The sequence below is a fragment of the Camellia sinensis genome, chromosome 6 (genome assembly GCF_055761805.1).
Source record: "Camellia sinensis isolate YWXY chromosome 6, ASM5576180v1, whole genome shotgun sequence".
Lineage (NCBI taxonomy): Eukaryota > Viridiplantae > Streptophyta > Magnoliopsida > Ericales > Theaceae > Camellia > Camellia sinensis.
In genome coordinates this window covers 140,810,701-140,829,696 of record NC_138966.1, presented here as the reverse complement: position 1 = coordinate 140,829,696, position 18,996 = coordinate 140,810,701, and the positions used below count along the sequence as shown (strand labels likewise).

General features: G+C 34.8%; 2 protein-coding genes across 4 annotated transcripts in view; one reads left to right on the top strand and one right to left on the bottom strand.

Moving 5' to 3' along the window:
* The first annotated feature begins 9,927 nt into the window (after window positions 1-9,927).
* LOC114265905 (uncharacterized) lies at window positions 9,928-12,322 on the top strand. Of its 2 annotated transcripts, none has more exons than XM_028206767.2 (2): window positions 9,928-10,222; window positions 11,139-12,322. In XM_028206767.2, exons 1-2 carry the CDS (start codon window positions 10,198-10,200, stop codon window positions 12,122-12,124), a joined length of 1,011 nt encoding a protein of 336 aa, XP_028062568.2. In that variant the 5' UTR covers window positions 9,928-10,197; the 3' UTR covers window positions 12,125-12,322. The 2 variants fall into 2 exon arrangements, with proteins under 2 accessions (XP_028062568.2, XP_028062569.2); XM_028206768.2 differs by having other exon boundaries at window positions 9,955-10,222; window positions 11,233-12,322.
* A 548-nt stretch (window positions 12,323-12,870) lies between these two features.
* LOC114265904 (Rhodanese/Cell cycle control phosphatase superfamily protein) overlaps window positions 12,871-18,996 on the bottom strand; it is a 29,413-nt gene continuing 23,287 nt past the window's right edge. The window contains exons 11-14 of one of the 2 annotated variants that reach the window (XR_014333157.1): window positions 15,425-15,520; window positions 15,264-15,310; window positions 13,982-14,040; window positions 12,871-13,260 (exon numbers count right to left, since the gene is read on the bottom strand). Coding sequence is in view for 1 of the 2 variants with exons in the window: in XM_082874923.1 (XP_082731049.1) it covers window positions 13,038-13,260; window positions 13,982-14,040; window positions 15,264-15,310 (329 nt within the window). In the remaining variant the exon portion in view is untranslated. The remainder of the gene's footprint in view (window positions 13,261-13,981; window positions 14,041-15,263; window positions 15,311-15,424; window positions 15,521-18,996) is intronic. The other variant, XM_082874923.1, reaches the window with a different exon arrangement.

The window sequence follows — 18,996 nt, the reverse complement described above, 5'->3', positions numbered from 1 at the left end:
TTTTTTTTTTTTTTTTTTTTTTGGGATGGGATTCTACCTCACTAATATATGTGCAACTTTTTCATTTAAATTTTGGGCATCCCCTTAAAGATGCCTTAGCCTTGGAATTGACAACGAAATCACAAATGTTTGTACACCGTACAAAAAAGATAGAATGGGATTCATGTCCACGTTCAATGAAGTAATGTCTTTTTCTCTTCCTTTGGTTCTATTTAATTTTCGGTATGGCTTCCCTCCTCGTGATCGGACTTTTGGTTCTATTTAATTTTTGGTATCGCTTCCCTCCTGTCTATGATTAGATTAGAGGGTATTATTAAACCCGTGAGGACTTACTATAGGTCCTATTTTAATAATTCGAACCGTTCAATATGTAGAATTCGTCGAGTATTATATACCTATAAAAAATTACATTGATCGGATACCGATAGTTATATGATCAAATCAGTTTTATATAAAAAAAAAATAGACGGTGTAAGAGTAAACGGTTGACAGATATGTGATTTGATCACGTAACTATCGATATCCAATCAATGAGATTTTTTATAGATATATAGTACTCGATGAATTTTACATATTAAACAGTTCGAATTATTAAAACGGGACCTATGATAGACCCTTACGAATCCAATATTTCCCTCTAGTCCGATTGCAAACGGAAGGGAAGTCATACCTTCAATTTTCATAACTGAACAATTTTGTGATTTTAACTACACATAACATTTTCCATCCTCAGATTATGACATTTAAGTGGTACTTGGGTTAAAGATTTAAGTAATTTTTAAATAAATAAAAAATGAGGTGAAATATGAATGGAATATAATTATATTTTACACATATTTTTTTTCTCTTTTAAATTCGTATCAAAATTCATACTCTAAATACAGCCTTAATATACCAAAAAAAATAACTTGCTAGTTCCGGTCTCGTTTGGGACAATGCTATTTTAGTAATTTTTTTATTTTTTATAAAAAAAATATATATATAACAAAAATAAAGAAAATAATATAACAATTTATAATATTTTTTTTTTTTACTAAAATTCGAAATTATCAAACGAGGCCTCACTCAACCGAATCCAATACCATTGGTTGGTTTCAATTGCGTTCTGTAGTTTGACTTCAACTCTATTGGGAACTTTAATAGTAGGTCAAAAATTCCAGTATCATGCAACTTGTGCAGCCGAGTACATTTCGTATGCCAAGAAAGTTCCATCAAAATTGCATGAAAAATATTTCGGTGTGCAATATATATCATATATAATTTTATATAAAATTATGTAAATTTTTACAAATTTATATAAATAAGAATATAAAAATATATAAGTTTAATACTTCACTCGTTCCAAAATAATGGTCCCTTTTAAATAATTTAATTTTTTTTTATAGTACAATTATTGCACTTTTAAAAATTTGATTTTCTAAAATTACCTTTTGATAATAGATTTTTTGAGGAATATCAATGTCATAATTGTACTTTTTATGTTGTTAATGAATTTTAAAAAAAAGTAAAATAAAAAATTTATTTTACTTTTGTACTTGATTTTTGAAAATGGATTAATATTTTTGGACAATAAAAAATAAAATAAGGGATTAATATTTTGAGACGGAAGGAGTACAAATTTACGTAAATTCATAAAAATTTACGTAATTACGTGAATTTATGTATTTTTGTAAAATTATTTATATAAATTCAGAAAAAATTATATAAATTTACGCACAATTGTATATAATGTGCAATGCACACCCAAAATTTTTCTAAATTGCATACGATTGGTTAGGCCACTAACATCGTGGTCTTTTTCCTTTTGATCACTCATCAATCTTATATTAAACAAACACGATTTTAATGATAACCCTCTTTCTTTTGGTCCTATTTGTTTACGGCCTTTTTAGAAACTTGTCTATTTTAATAGGTTTATTTAAAAATTGTTTAAAATTATCTTAAATAACTATATTTTTTTACTTTTTATGAAAAGATATGCAGAACAGTAGAGATGTGATATGACCTAAAAAAGATAAAAAGATAAAAAAAAATGTGCTATAGTTGGTCATGCCAAACAAACTCTTAGGTAGCATTTGGTAGAGTTTTGTAAATGTGATTTGAGAGTATGAGTTGTATTTTGAGTTTGTGTGTTGTGGAATTATAATTTGAGTGTAAAAAATTTATTTGGTAAAGAGTTTTGAAAATAGTTTTGAAAAGAGTTTTGATTTAAGTGGGGAATTATTGATGTGACATTTGATATGTGATACAAAAATTTACAACTCATAACTAAACATACAACTCAAAATTATTTTAAAGTACATAAAAAATTTTAAAAATTTCAAAAAATGTTTTTTTCTATTATATAAATCAATTGCAAAAAAAAAAAAAAAAAAAATCACTATTCCGGTCAACCGGCCGGACATCCCCGTCAGGCAAAATTTTCAAAAAAAAAAAAAAAAACGCGTCTGTCAAAACAGAAAACCGCAGGTGTTTTGTACAGAGTTTTGGAATCATCGTTTGAGAACACTAACCAAACACCATACTTGAATTAAGGTGCGGAATCATGATTTGAATTCACAACTAAACAGAGCCTTAGTTTTTTGCTGTTTTAATATGCTAAAATAGTTGTGTTTGGGAAGATGATCAAATTTTTTTATAATTGATGTGATATTTGTGAGAGAAAAAATGAAATGATTATGGATTTGATATGACATTTTGTCTTATTAACTATTTTAGCATATTTTTTCTTTTAGTGTTATTTTAGGGGAGTTTTTTTTTTTAGGGTCTCTAGTATTAAGATTTTATACCATAAAAGACATCTAATATTTTCATAATGTCTAAGGTCCCTTAATTTGATCTAGAGAAATTTCATCAAGAGAAATTCTGGACCAAAGAAATTCTATCCAACCCAAAGAAATTCTCTGTTTCTCTCCAGAAAAATTTTCAGATTATGTAAAGAACTAACAGTTATGGTTTTTAACTCAAAAAAAAAAGGGGGGGAAACAACAACAACATAACTACCAGCACTGATGCAAAGAGAAATATGCACACCAGACAGATCATACACAAAATTATTGCATTGAGTATAACCAAGAAACAAAATTTCTCTAGACTTCCAAATTTTTCCGACCCACTCTCCAGAGAAATTTCCTTTCTCTTCAGAGAAAATTGAAATTTCTTTTAACAAAATTGTTTGCTCCTGTAGAATTCTTTATCTGTGAAACTAGAGAAAATTCAAATCCTTTTACCAAAGAAAATTTAAAATCTTGTACCAGAGAAAATTGAAACCAAAGAAAATTTCAAATCCTTTACCAATCAAATCCTTTATCAGTTGAATAGAAATGAAAGAATGAGAAGTGTAATATATATACTAATAGTACACAACCAAAGTAAAGTGCTCACCAGAGAAAATTCTGGACCAAAGAAATTCTAGACTAGAGACTAAAACCCAGAGAAAATAAGTCTTCTATTGATTTGAAAAGTTATTGCAAATAAATTGCTCAAATTCATACATTTCGCACTACCAATGCCCTAAATCTAGAGTTCCAAACTTTCCCAGATAATCAACTGATAAATTCCCAGAGAAAATCACAAAAACTTAGAGAAATTCACAAAAACTCAGAGAAATTCCCTTCTAACCTAGAGAAATTCACAAAAACTCAGAGAAAATTCTTTTCCAACACTATGGGACTCACTATGGTTATTACTCCCTGATAGCGAACCCTTCCATCAACATACCAACATTCGCTACAGCCAAAGTCATAGATAGTCTCTCTCTCTTTCTCTCTCTCTCTCTCCATAAAACTCTCTATTTCTCTTTCTAAAACTCGAATTAGATCTCGTTTTCCCTCAACATTTTCCCGAGAAAACTATGTCCGACGCCTTGATCAATGGACTCGCCGATGCCGGTGGTGGAATCATCACCCAGCTCATCACCTATCCTCTCTAAACTGTACAATCTCTCACTCTATATGTATGTATCATCTCACTGATTTTTCAATATGTATATATATATATATATATATATAAATTTTGTTGATCTTGGTCAATACAAGGCAACAAATGGAATGATATTTGAAGAAAGAGAAGAGGAAACTTGGGGCTATAGACCGAATGTCTCAGGTTTGTGCTTAGTTCTTTAAATTGATGTTTACATTTTTAAATTTTTTGAGTATTCCGAGTTGTTGATTGGGGTTGTGATTGCGGTCACCTAGTCTCACGGCGGTGGAGGTGGAAGCGGAGGCGGCGGGCATTGAAAGAGTGAACTGAGGTTTGGATTTAGAGAGAGAAAGAGAGAGAGAGAGAGATGAAATAAAGAAGGTAGAGAGAGAAATGAGGTTTGATAGAATAAAGATCGGAAACACAGAGAGAGTCAAATTTCTCTAATATGATATATGGGTGTGGATTTAGGGACCTTAGACATCAAAAAATAATATTGGGGATCTTTTTCATTACTAAAAATCGGAAAAGGGACCTTAGACTAATTTCTCCTTATTTTAACCCAAAAATCCCAAAAGGTTTCTTCCCAAACACCCCTTATGAGATCAGATATAATACGAAATAGGTTCTATATTTTTTTTTTTGTCTCTTTACATCTCGTGTTTGGTTACTCTAGGGAGTCTGAATAGTATATGATGCAAAAGGAGATATGTAATATCAACTCCCATGGTATTGTATATCTCCTATCGTCGAATATGGCTCATCTTTCATCTAAAGGCCAAAAATAGTTTCTCTCCTCTTATCATCTTATATCCTATCTTAATCAAACATAGGACAAGTGACCCAATAATATATATAATTTATCTTATATCCTATGACATATTATATCACATCCTAGGTATTACATATCCTCTTCAAATCTTTATATCTAATATGGACAATCAAATGGAGCCTTAGGGTTCGTTTGGGAAGTGGGTTGGTTTTTTGGCTATTTTAGCTTGGGGTTAAAAAGCCTTGTTTGGGAAGGGCTTTTGGCATTTTTGACTTTTTTGTAAGAGAAAGAATGTAATGATTATGAATTTGATGTGATATTTTGTTTTATTGGGCTAAAAAATCTATTTTGTTTTTTTGTGAATATTTTAGCCCAAAAAATCTCAAAACCAACTTGCCAAACGGAGGCCTAATGACTTTATTAACCAATCAATAGTCAACTCATTTAAATTTAACTTAGGTCTCGTTTTGGAATCGATAATTTTAGTAATTTTTTTTTTATCTTTTTGACTAAAATATGAGAAAAAAATTAATATGTTTGAAAAATAACTTTATAACTTTTTACGAAAAAAAACATTAAAAAATGGAGAGAGAAATAAATGTGACTTTTTTTTATATTATTTGTTGATTTTTTAACTTTTTAAATTATTTTTTTAATTTTAAATTAAAATATATACTTCCCAAAAACATACAGGTTAGCCTTTGTTGATTTTTCATTTAGACAATTTATCATTTAGATATGATTGTATCATGTCACTCAAAGTTAAGGGGTTGTTTGGGGTGTCCTAAATAAATGTATTTTTTATCTTTTTAGATTAAAAAATTGAGGAAAAAAATATAGATATTTAGATTAATTTTTTTGACTTTTTATGAAAAAATATATATTAAGAAATTATATAAACAAGTGTGTAGGAGAAGATTAGAGAGGTGTGGGCACAGCTGTACAATCTGCACAAGTGAAATGAGAGTAAGAAATTATTGGTTATTTTTCAGACATTGCACTGGATAGTTTTGTTCGACCCGTAGGGGTCATCACGGGTACCATTTTGATAATCTGAACCGTTCAATGTATAGAACTCATCGAGTACTATATGTCTTTAAAAAATCACGTTGATCGGATATTGATAGCTATCTGATCAAATTTGTTTTTTTTCAATCGTTAATTATAACACCATCCATTTGTTGTACATAACTGATTTGATCATGCAGTTATCGATATCCGATAAAAGTGATTTTTTACAGACATATAGTACTCGACGAGTTCTACACATTGAACGGTTTAGATTATGAAAACGGAACCCGTGATGGGCCCCACAGGCCGAACAACAACCATCTAAAATTACACCCAATCATTTCATTTTTGTCAACAAACATAGCACAACAGCTGCACATAGATGATATCAAAGCTGTACTTTTGTTTAGAAAATTGATTTTTTAATTTTTTTAATAAATAATGATAACTTTTTAATTTTTTGACATTTTATCTTTTATAGACTATCCCAAACCAACCCTAAATTATATTTGATCTTGGTACATGCAAAGGACGTACGTAAGAGTTATTGATGACTATAGCAACTTACAATTGCCAACTTTCGTCTACTTTGAAGGATATAAATGTTTGGTATGATTTTTTTTTTTTTTTTTTTTTTTTTTTTGGCTATTTTAACTATAAAAAGATAAAATAGTTTAAAAAAATAATAAAATAAAATGTCACATTCAAGTCATAATTATTTCATTTTTTCTCTCATAAAAGTTTAGGGTTGGTTTGGGAAGTAGGTTGGCTTTTTGACTTTTTGACTTTTTTGGCTATTTTAACCTGGGCTAAAAAGCTTGATTTGTGAAGAACTTTTTGGCTTTTTTGATTTTTTTTGTGAGAGAAGAGTATAATGATTATGGGTTGGATGTGATGTTTTGTTGGTTGTGACTAAAATAGCCTATTTTGTCTTTTATAACTAAAATAGCCAAAAAAACCTACAAACCTTCTTTCCAAACGGTGCCTTAAAAAGTCAAAAAACTCATCTCAAACGAGACTTTTTAGCTCCATCCTAAAATAACCAAAAAACTAAAAAACCAATCCACGTCTCAAACGAAAGCATATTAAATTTCTTTGAACCCTAACATTTCATATTCCTTTTATGGCCAAAAAATAGTGTTAAAGAACTTTACTAAATAAAATAAATAAAACACTCACAGTTTTTTTTTTTTTTTGAACAGTAAACACTCGTAGTTAGGAGTGACCATTAGTTCAATAGTAAAACTTAGCCTAATAACATTGTAGTTATGGGTTCAAGTCACGGGATAACCATTTGAGCACTATGTCGAGGATGCGGGGTCCCTGCAGTGGGTTACCCCCTGCTGTGCTTGCTGTCCCTAAAACAACATCGTTTAATCTTCTTCTTTTTTTCTTTTTTTTTTTCATGTTCTGAATTTATTTTTTTGGCATGATAAATTACATTTTGCTCTAAATCTTAAACCCTAAAATAAAAATAAATAAATTTTAAGAATTAAACCCCAAACCCTAAACCCTAAAATAATAATAATAAAAAAATTTATCCCTAAACCCTAAAATAAAAAATAAATTTTAAAAATTAAACCCTATAGCCTAAACCCTAAAATAATAAAAAAAATTATCCCTAAACCCTAAAATAAAAAAAAATTAAGAATTAAACCCTAAATCCTAAACCCTAAAAAAAAAAAAAAAAATTTATCCCTAAATCATAAAATAAAATAAAAATAAATTTTAAGAACTAAACCCTAAATTCTAAACTCTAAAATAAATTAAAAAAATAAATTTTAAGAATTAAAGTAAAAAAGTGACCAACCAAACAAAAAAAAAGAAAAGAAAGAAGCAAATACACACAAAACGCCACCGTTTCATTCCACAGCAGGAACAGCAGTGAGGGGCTCACGGCAGTGACCCCTCATCCCTATGTCGAAGGTTAAGTGTATACTCAATCTTTTCTCTCCCAAAAACACATTAATATGTATTAATTGAGCATTATTTAGTAAGCACTCACAGTTAAACCTAACCTTTCATATTCCTTTTCTAGCCTAAAAATAGTGTTAAAGAACTTTGCCAAATAAAATAAAGGGCAAAAAACATTCAATCCCATATAATTTTGGATTATTGCAAATGACTCTCTGAGATTTGAAAATATGCACACTTTTTCTATGATTTTAGACTGATCTACAACTGTTATATTGTCCATCCAAAGAAACGGCAAGTGGGCTGCACGTGTCTCATTTGCTTGTATTGGTCCGTTTGATAGCTTTTCCTTCAAAAATAGTTTGAGGAAAAGATCAAAATGACCTTACCATTCACTATATAAGACAATGCTATGAAGTGGATGTTATACTTCACCCAAATAAGAGGAAAAAGTGGAACCATCCCGTAACAATTAGTACTTCCTCTCCCTTTTATTTTAATTATTTTAATTTGTTTAGTTTTTTAATTATATTTTTATCTCTTTTTTTTATTTAATCAAATATTTATTTGAACAATTAGTTTTTAATTATATTTTAAGTTTTTAATTATATTTTTATATCTTATTTATTTTATTTTTATTTTTTATTTAATCAAATATTTATTTGTTTAATTTGCCTTCCACTCTATAGTGCCGTTTTCATTTTTTTTAATTTTATTGTTTATTTTTCTTTAAATTTTATTATACAATTTATTAAGAATATTGAAATGTCTTCTGCAAATAATATTGGAGGGGAAACACTTGATTATATTGTATTAAACTTCATTATACAATTTATTTTTTTCTATTATATTTTTATCTCTTATTTATTTATTTATTCTTATTTCATCAAATATTTATTTTTCTTAATTTATCTTACACTCTATAGAGAATTTTTATTTATTAATTTTATTGTTTAATTTTCTTTAAATTTTATTATACATTTGTTAAGAATATTGAAATGTCTTCTGCAAACAACATTAAAGGGGAAACACTTGATTATATTTTATTATACAATTTGTTTATAGAATCATAAGAAAATGACATTTTCTTTAACAAATCAGTTTTTTTTTTTTTTTTTTTTTTTTTGTAGAAAAATAGAAGACAGAATTCAATCAAATATGATGAATTGGATTTCTCATGACATAATTTTTTTAAACTATTTTTAATGCTAAAATATATGTGGCTATATTTAGTGAATTTTTTGTTTTGTATTAATTTGTATTATTTTTATTGTATGATTTAAGTTAATAAAAATATAAAATAATATTTGTATGGTTTAATTATTACTTTTTTATTTATACAATTTAAGTTAACACTTTTGTAGAATTTGAGTTAATATTTTTTTATTAGTTTTTACGTTTTTTTAGTAAACAAAAAATAATATTTTTATGTTCAAAAAATAATTGTTATTTACATTGATTTCAAATCATAAAAATTATTTTAATTATGTAAGTTTTTTTTTATATATTTATCGCATTATTAATTTAAATTTTTATTAAATATGTTAAATATTAGTCTTATTTAAAGATTTTGTTTATTTTTTTAATAATATTAATTTTATAAAAATTGAATTTATATATTAAAAATTATATGTATTTTATTAAAAATTGAATAAAAATTATTTTGTTTTTTAATTAAAAAAGTGAGATAAATGATGTGATGTAATATTCTGTGTAGAGAAAGAAAGAGAGAGGAGAGTAGGATGTGTGACAGAGAAACATCGAGGAGATAAGGAAAATGTATATGTGTGTGACGTGTGTGTGGGTTAGTATATGTAAAGGTCAATTAGTCTTTTTGATATAAATATTAACAACGTGACAATTGAAAATCAATGGATGTCCGTATATTTTCAAACGTGACGAGTGATTTGCAACCACCCAAAATCAAAGGTTAAATGTTTTTTCTTTAAAATAATGAGTAATATTAAAGTTTTTAAAAAATTTATCAAATTTTTATCAAATATTTCACATAGATATGAAATCCGTATAAAACTCACATTATGTAAATTCTATATCATATGATATTTGATAAAATTTTGATAATATATATATTTTTTTTTTTGGGTCCGTAGCATTTTCCTAAAATAAATAAATAAACAACAATGATTCATCCCACTAATTTGGGAGCACTAATTGACCACTAATGATGTGGAAATTCAAAAAAAAAAAAAAAAAAAAAAACCTTAAGACCAAAATATCACATCAATAAATGAGACCCACCAATTAGTGCTCTCCTAGTGCTCTTAAATTAGTGGTGTTAAACATTTTTCATAAATAAAACACTCACAGTTAAACCCAACTCTCAAAACCACACCATTATTGCATCAAGGTTGCAGTACAGCAATCGAATTGAACCGAAACTCCACCGCAGCCTTGTCCTCCTCCATCAAATCCACCGTTGGGCACATTCGTCACAACCCAGAACAGCTAACGTGCTAGATTGTTAGAAAAGGTCAAAAATGTCATCACTTGAAGCCTCAAGTAGTACAGAGTCTGAGGGAAGTGAAGAGAGGTAAATGAGTTAGTCATGCCATTGTTGGATGAGGTGTTCAGTCTCACTTTCAGGTGTTCTCTCTCTCTCTCTCTCTCTCTCTCTATATATATATATATATATATGGTAGAAAATGGTGCTTAGGTGGTTGTTCAATGGCTGCCGATGAACTGTTTGATGAAAGTTCCAAGTGGGTTTTGATTAAAATAGTTGATGACTAGTGGAACCATATCTTTGTTTGGAAACTTCAGTTCTGGAAACTTGATATGATCTGATTATTTCCTATATCTAAATTTGCTAAGCTCTGTTCAAATTTACAGAAACAAATGTTAAACTAGGTGGAAACATTGCTAGCTAGTCAGTCTGTTGCTGGACATGGTTGGCATGAAATATATTGTTTTCTTGCATTTTGTTTGGATGAAATGTATTTCTTGATTTTGTTATTTATCTATGGGATTTTGTGGACATGGGACTTGTGCTCATATTTGTCAACTTCTAATCATAAACAATATCATGGCAAATTTTTACATAGTCCCATTGATCTGTGAGCCCTAGGCTAATGGAGGTGGTGGTGATGACTCGTTAAGGGGTTAGGAGAAACGGCTCTTGCGTGTTATAGGATATAGGTCAAAGAGACGGGATTTCACAGGGTAAATATGGTATTTTCAAAAAATTGAATGCTGATAATGTAACGATAAATCTCAGGAAGGGTCATGTGATTTCCAAAATCACAGGGATACTAGTTTATTAGTGGGAAACCCCAGGGAGTGTCAGTGCAGTTTACCCAAATGTATATTATATTTGTTGTCGTGTTCCTGACGCATCATATCATAAACTTTTTGGAAATTGCAATGTCGTAGTGTCTGTATTCATGTCCCATGTCTGTCATATAAGATATGTACACATAGATTGATCCACGCATCCATGCAACTGTCTTAACGTATATATATTTGTGAAGACTACATTTGATGCGCTGTTTGTCTTGGGCAGTGAATATTTTGCATTTCCCATCCACCTTGTTCAGCTGTTTGTCACATCTCAAAGACAGGAATGGCCTTAATAAGATAGGTTCTCCTTCTTTCAGTTATATAAACAGAAGAAAATACAGCAGCCAGAAATTTTCAGAATCAAGAAGTAAAATTCCTGCTATCAATGGACAAATTTGCAATTATGCTGGTCATATGCCCAAAATTTTTTGTCCCAAAACTTATTCTGTTCTTCAATCAAGTGGTCTTCAGCACTGGTTCAAAAGCTGGCGAGAACATAGGAAGCATAAACTGACAGCAAGCACTTTTGGGGGAGCTATTGGATTTTGGCCTCGACGGAGAGTCCAGCTGTGGCTGGAGAAGCTTGGGGCAATTGAACCATTCACTGGTAACCTGGCTACCTGTTGGAGCAACATCAAAGAAGAGGAAGCACTTGAAAGGTACAAGCTGATAACAGGGAATGCCGTTTTATTTCCTGAATTTCAGATCTATGGAAAGAACCCAGATGATGACTGGCTTGCAGCTTCACCAGATGGGGTTGTTGACAAGCTTGTTTATGGTCTGCCCTCCCGAGGAATTCTCGAAATAAAGTGCCCATTTTTTGGTGGCAATACGAGCAGTGCTTCCCCATGGTCACGAATCCCCCTTTATTGTGTTCCACAAGCTCAAGGTTTGATGGAAATCATGGATCGGGATTGGATGGATTTTTATGTTTGGACTCCTAAGGGGAGCAGTTTATTTAGGTTATATCGAGATGTAGAATATTGGGACGTCCTGAAAATAGCACTGTCGGATTTCTGGTTGAAGCATGTCGTGCCAGCAAGGGAGTTGTGTAGTAAATCTGTGATCACAAATCCCCTTACTCAGTTAAGATCACTAAGGCCAGCACCTAGGCATGAATTATGTAAATTCCTTGTACATGAAAGTAAATGTCTTGTTAATAACTCCAAGTTGTTGATGCGTGAAATTCATGGAAAATTGCAGAACTGAAGCACGTCAAGTGTTTTCTGAGTTCAATTTAAATTGGAATTTGGAGAGTGACTGCTTCGGACGAATGAAGATCTATGAGTTTGGTACTTCATATTTATCTGGTGTAAATTGATTGATATGAAAAGAAAGATTTATTACTACACATTAGTTTATATTCATCAAAGAATAGCAGAATAATCTTTGAGGTGAGCTACCAAAGAATGAGTTCCTTTCCCTTTATTTAAAGGTTTGGTTTGGCTGATAATTGCTTTTGTTTAAAAGACAGACAGGAAAACGACAGACAGGAAAACGCAAAAGTTAGCTGTTAAGGTGAGGTTGCCCTCATTTTGTATCCAGGCAATGTGGGATTTCACTTCACAATACTATCCTAACTCTACAAGAACCCTATGCTGTACAGACGACCACTGTTTCACTCTTGTCCCCCCTTGCAAATTTTGATAAGAAAAAAGCCGCCAACAATAGGTTGATGACCACTTGCTAACCGCACCTTGCATCATTTTTCACAAATTGTCTCCTCTCAACTTGAGCACGAGCAGCAGAAAAACTGCTTTCAGAACCAAATTTTAAGGCCTTATTGCCATGACATAATCCCTCTGCACAATAAGCACTACAATTCATTCTGTATAGCCTTCCACAAACAGAACTGTTGATATTCTTATTTTAGTTAGAGAACCAGTCGTATTGGGAGTGAGTTCATACAGATCCAAAGTCATATTCCAATGTATTTTTACACAGATCCAGAACTGTTGAATGGAAAGGTCTCCAATTCCAAATGTATTTTTACATGTCACAGCCAGTTTTACTTTACAAAGTTTATCAATGATAAAACCCAGCTAAGTTCTCACTGTCAAAAAGTTTTAAAAAAAGCTATACTTGGAACTATATAAACTGCAAAAGAAAATAAATATTCACCCTATGCTTCAGACAGATCTATGTTCTCATTGACCGGAGCGGTTAAATCTTGGTTTTCTTCACCATCAGACGGTTGAGATTCATGTTTGGCAGCAGCCTGCAACACCCTGTTCTGAACATCTAACGACGAAGGTGATGTTGGTAGTCCAATCCCATTAGTTTCTAGTTTCCCAGCAGCCCATGAAATTGCTTCACGTCCCAATCTAACAGGACTCATCAATAACCTTGAAGAAATGCAGAAAAACAATTATTAATCGTCAATCCATCATCATTATCAGAACTTCAGCATAACACAAAAGCATGATATACAAAGTTCCCCAGATTCACGATAAAGTTCCACATGCTTTGGTAAGGGCCCTTATTTATCTTCTTTTTTTCCCTTTTTCTTTTCTCTTTTATTAACCACAATTCTTGTAACCCAATGGTATCTGGAGGCCAGATTTTCAAGGGCAACGAGGTTGGAATTTTTTTTTTTTTCCAATGATAATTTCTATCCTACACTGATTTACTTACTTTTTTTTCTATTTTATCCTATACAAAGAAATTATGTTTTACGTTTGAAAACCAAAAAGAAAATACAAATAAAATTAACCTTTCAAATTTGGTTACATTTATGTATGCCCATATGTATCCGCTCATGCACAAAACCACATAATCTATATTTTCCACTGAAATTACCAAACAGCCAAATGAATACATGTAGTCAACACAAAACATTTGAATAAAATAAATGCTATTCATAATATACCTAGTCATGACATCTCACAACATCAGGAGAAAAACTATACAATTACTTGGTAGAAGAGATTAAGATAACCCTCCTCATAACCTTAAGATCATATTCAGTTAAGAACTTTGTAATTCCATAAAAACAATGCACGTGACAGAGCTACAAAGAAAAAATAAATTAACAGAATAATTCTAATGCTATTATGTAGGGTTTACCTCATATCTTGCTTAAAATCTTCAGCATTCTCATAAGAAGCAACCCTCCGATATAGAGTCTGGAAAAGGTCACAATCAATTAAGAATTCAAGATGAGGAAGAAGATATGAGAAGTTTTCCTTTAACATCACACATGAGAAAATTAGGGAAAGGGTGCTGATCAAAAAATAAAGAAAGTTAGGGAAAGGGAGAACTTGCATGTATCCTTCACCAGGAATACCAAATCTAAAGCACTATTAGGAACACCCAGATCATGTAGACTGATGAATACAATATGAGAGTGAAAAAATAAATTAAAAAGTACAAATAAAAAAAAACTCAATTGATTGGGACACAAGGATTGGTTTGGTTTCATTTGGTTGAGCCAAAGTCATACTGATCAATGAACTTATATTACTATTAGAGGTGGCAAACTCAACCTAAAACTGTATAAACCAATTTAAAATCCATTTAAACTGTTCAAATCGTTAAATGGGTTTAAATGGATTGCATCTTGCAAATCCAATTAAAATTAAGTTTACATGTATTGGACATGGGTAACCATTTAAATGGGTGCCAACTCCTCTACCACACCACCACCACCCCTCCACCAACACCAATGCAACCACAGCTCCACCATCACCACTATCACCACCCTCTATTGAAAAAGAGTTAAATAGAGTAAATGGGTTGTTTGGGTTATTTTGTCCAACCCATATTTAATTTAACCCAATCTGCTTAAACTTGTTTATTAAATGGGTAGGTTTGGGTTAAATTATTTTATCTACATAAATCATTTTAACCAGCCCAAACCTGCCAGGTTGCCACCTCTAATTACTGGTAATTCTGTTTTCTTCACATGGACCATTAACCATTTTATCTAGATATTACACAGAAAACAAAATGCCAAATGATTATAACCTGCAACAAGATCAATTTTTGGAACAGAAATATGTAAGTGGCACTCATGAAATGTTGCCCCACAAAGTCTAATCAAATTCCCTAGACCAGGTTACAGCTAATATGTCTTCCTCATGGTGTAGCCACCTCTTATGTCACATCAATCCAAGGTTTCAACTTTAGATGCCAAATTAAGATATTGGACATATTTCCTATTAATTTTAAGCCACATCAAATATCTTTTAGTCAATGTGGATATGTTAATACAATGAATGCTAGCATCTCAACAAAATTGGACTTTGTTTGAGGAAAGGAAATGATGTTTAAAATCTTAACTGGAACCCTTTTTTTTGTTACATACAGGTAACTGGAACCCTTCAATTGGACACAAAAGAATAAATACCTGAGCAAGGCCAACAATGCCGATAATTTGCAGCGTCTTCTCCCACTCTGAAACAAAATAAATGCTCAGTTGAAAGGAACAAGCATTGAGTGATGGGCCTTTAATTCTTAAGTGATTTTTTTTTATTACAAACATAGACGCCAAAGTCCAGAAATACATACATAGATTTGGAAGGAAGATAAGAGTTAAGCATCCCATAGAAACAAGCAATCAAGTGTCAAACATTTCTACAGAAAAGCCATCACAACACAAGCAACCTGATGTGTTCCAAAAAAGGAACTTAAACCGAAAGTCATCTTTCTGTCAAATTCTACTAAGGTTGGGTTGCTTAAAGCACCATTGCAGCATACAAGGAAATTATCAAAATATAAAACATAATCTGTTTGGTAACGTTTACGTTTTTAGTTTATATTTACAAAAATTTTATAAACTGATTTTTGTTTATTTTTAGAAAAACATAAACTACAAACGCGTTTGGTAATTGACAAAATGTTTGAAAAAAATTAAAAATATAAAAAAGAGTAAGAAATGGCAAGTGGTGGCAAGTGGCGGCGGAAGACGGTAGTGGAAAGTGGTGACGGTGGGTGGTGGGTAGCGGGTGGTGGTGAGTGGGTGGGTGACGGTGGCGGGTAGTGGGGTGGTGGTGGTGGTGGTGTTGGCGGGTGGTGGGTGGTGGTGGCAGCTGGGTGGCGGATGGCGGGTGGTGGTGGGTGGATGAGTGATGGTGGCGGGTGGTACCGAGTGGGTAGTGGTGGTGGTGGTGGTGGTGGTGGTGGGTGGGTGACGGTGGCAAGTGGTGCGTGGTAACGAGTGGGTGGCGGCAAGTGGTGGAGGGTAGGTGGAGGGTAGGTGGCGGGTGGTGGTGGTAGTGGGTGGGTAGGTGACGATGGTGGGTGGTAGCGAGTGGGTGGTGATGGTGGGTGGTAGTGGCAGGTGGGTGATGGTGGTGGTGGTGGGTGGTGGCGGCGGGTGGGTGGCAGGTGGCAGGTGGCGAGTGGTGGATGGTGGTGGCAGGTGGGTGGTGAGTGGTGGTGGCGGCGGGCGGTGGATGGTAGTGGCGAGTGGTCGGTGGTGGCGGGTGGATAGCAGGTGGGTGGTGGCGAGTGGGTGGTGGTGGCGGGTGGGTGATGAGTGGTGGTGGCAGGTGGTGGCTGGTGGGTGATGAGTGGTAGTGGCAGGTGGTGGCGGGTGGTGGTGGCGGCGGAAGACGGTGGTGGAAAATGGTGGCGGGTAAATAAAAACTCAAAACAGAAACACATTTTTTGAGTTTACATTTTTTGGCCAAATTTATAAACTGAGACTACTGATTTGTAAATTAAAAATTTACCAAACAAGTTTTTATTTGAGTTTTTAAAATTTTTATAAATATAAACAGAAAACTGAAATGTGTTTGGTAACGTTTACGTTTTCAGTTTATATTTACAAAAATTTTATAAACTGGTTTTTGTTTATTTTTAGAAAAACATAAACTACAAACGCGTTTGGTAATTGACAAAATGTTTAAAAAAATTTAAAAATATAAAAAAGAGTGAGAAATGGCAAGTAGTGGCAAGTGGCGGCGGAAGACGGTGGTGGAAAGTGGTGACGGTGGGTGGTGGGTAGCTGGTGGTGGTGGATGGGTAGGTGACGGTGGCGGGTGGTGGCGGGTGGTGGGTGGTGGCGGGTGGTGGGTGGTGATGGCAGGTGGGTAGCGGGTGGCGGGTGGTGGTGGGTAGGTGGCGGGTGGTGGGTGGTGAGTGGCCGATGGCAGGTGGTGGTGGGTGGCGGGTAGGTGGCGGGTGGTGGTGGTGGGTGGGTGGGTGACGGTGGTGGGTGGTGGGTGGTAGCGAGTGGGTGGTGGTGGTGGTGGTGGTGGTGGTGGCGGCGGATGGCGGGTGGTGGTGGGTGGTGATGGTGGATGGGTGGATGGGTGGGTGGGTGACGGTGGCAGGTGATGGGTGGTAGTGAGTGGGTGGTGGGTGGTGGGTGGTGGTGGTGGTGGTGGGTAGTGGTGACAGGTGGGTGCCGGGTGGTGGTGGTGGTGGGTGGGTGGATGACGGTGGCGGGTGGTAAATGGTAGCAAGTGGGTGGTGGTGGTGGTGGTGGCGGTGGCGGGTGGCGGGTGGCGGGTGGTGGTGGCGGCGGGTGGGTAGCGGGTGGGTGATGGTGGTGGTGGTGGTGGTGGTGGTGGCGGGTGGCTGGTGGTAGCGGGTGGGTGGCAGGTGGCTGGTGGTGGTGGTGGTGGCTGGTGGTGGTGGTGGTGGTGGTGGTGGTGGTGGTGGTGGTGGGTGGCAGGTGGCGAATGGTGGTGGCAGGTGAGTGGTGAGTGGTGGTGGCAAGTAAGTGGCGGGTGGTGAATGGTAGTGGCAGGTGGTGGGTGGTGGATGACAAGTGGGTGGTGGTGGTGGTGGTGGTGGTGGTGGTGGCGAGTGGGTGGCAGGTGGGTGGGTGGTGGTTGCAAGTGGTGGGTGGTAGTAGCAGGTGGGTGGTGAGTGGTGGTGACAGGTGGTGGTGGAGGGTGGGTGGTGGTAACGGAAGACGGTTGTGGAAAATGGTGGCGGGTGACGGCTAATGTTGGGTGATAAAAAAAAAAAACTGAAAACTCAAAATGGAAACACATTTTTTGTGTTTTCATTTTTTGGCCAAATTTATAAACTGAGACCACTAATTTATAAATAAAAAATTTTACCAAACAAGTTTTTATTTGAGTTTTTTAAATTTTTGTAAATATAAACAGAAAACTGAATTTTTGATTTCACCGTCACCCATCCACCCACCACCACCACCACCACCCGCCATCCACCACCCGCCATCCGCCGCCACCACCACCACCACCACCTACTCGTTACCACCCACCACCCGCCACCGTCACCCACCGTTACCCACCACCACCACTGCTACCTACCCGTCACTACCACCCACCCACCCACCACCATCCGCCATCCGCCATCCGCCATCCGCCACCGGCCACCATCCGTCACTACTCACTCGCTACCACCTACTACCGTCACCCACCCACCCACCACGACCACCCGCCACCTACCCGCCACCACCACTGTCACCCACCCACCCACCACCACCACCACCACCACCACCACCCACCACCTACCCGCCACCACCACCTGCCATCCGCCACCCATCTGCCACCACCACCCACCACCCGCCACCACCACCACTGCCACCACCACCACCACCCACTCACTACCACCCACCACCAGCCACCGTTACCCACCTACCCACCACCCACCGTCACCAATTTTCCACCACCGTCTTCCGCCGCCACTTGCCACCACTTGTCATTTCTCACTCTTTTTTATATTTTTAAATTTTTTTAAATATTTTGTCAATTACGAAACGTGTTTGTAATTTATGTTTTTTTAAAAATAAACAAAAACCAGTTTATAAATTTTTTATAAATATAAACTGAAAACGTAAACGTTACCAAACATGTGTTACCAAACGGCACCAGTGTTACCAAACAGCACCAAAGTAATCAATAAAAGATTGCCAAATTTTACCTTGACAAGGCTAGGGAATTACTATGTGCACACGTGCCGAGTGTTAAACATGGGTTGGAAAAACCTAACAGCCAGATTTGAGGAACCACCTATCAGGTGATCAATATTTTATTATTTGCTAACAGATGATGTAAGAAACCTGAACTCAGTTGTTTTGGTGGGTAATTCCAGTATCATGATCCACTGAATATTAATATAGAGAATAAAATATTCTTGTCGCTGACACTGGCCTGATT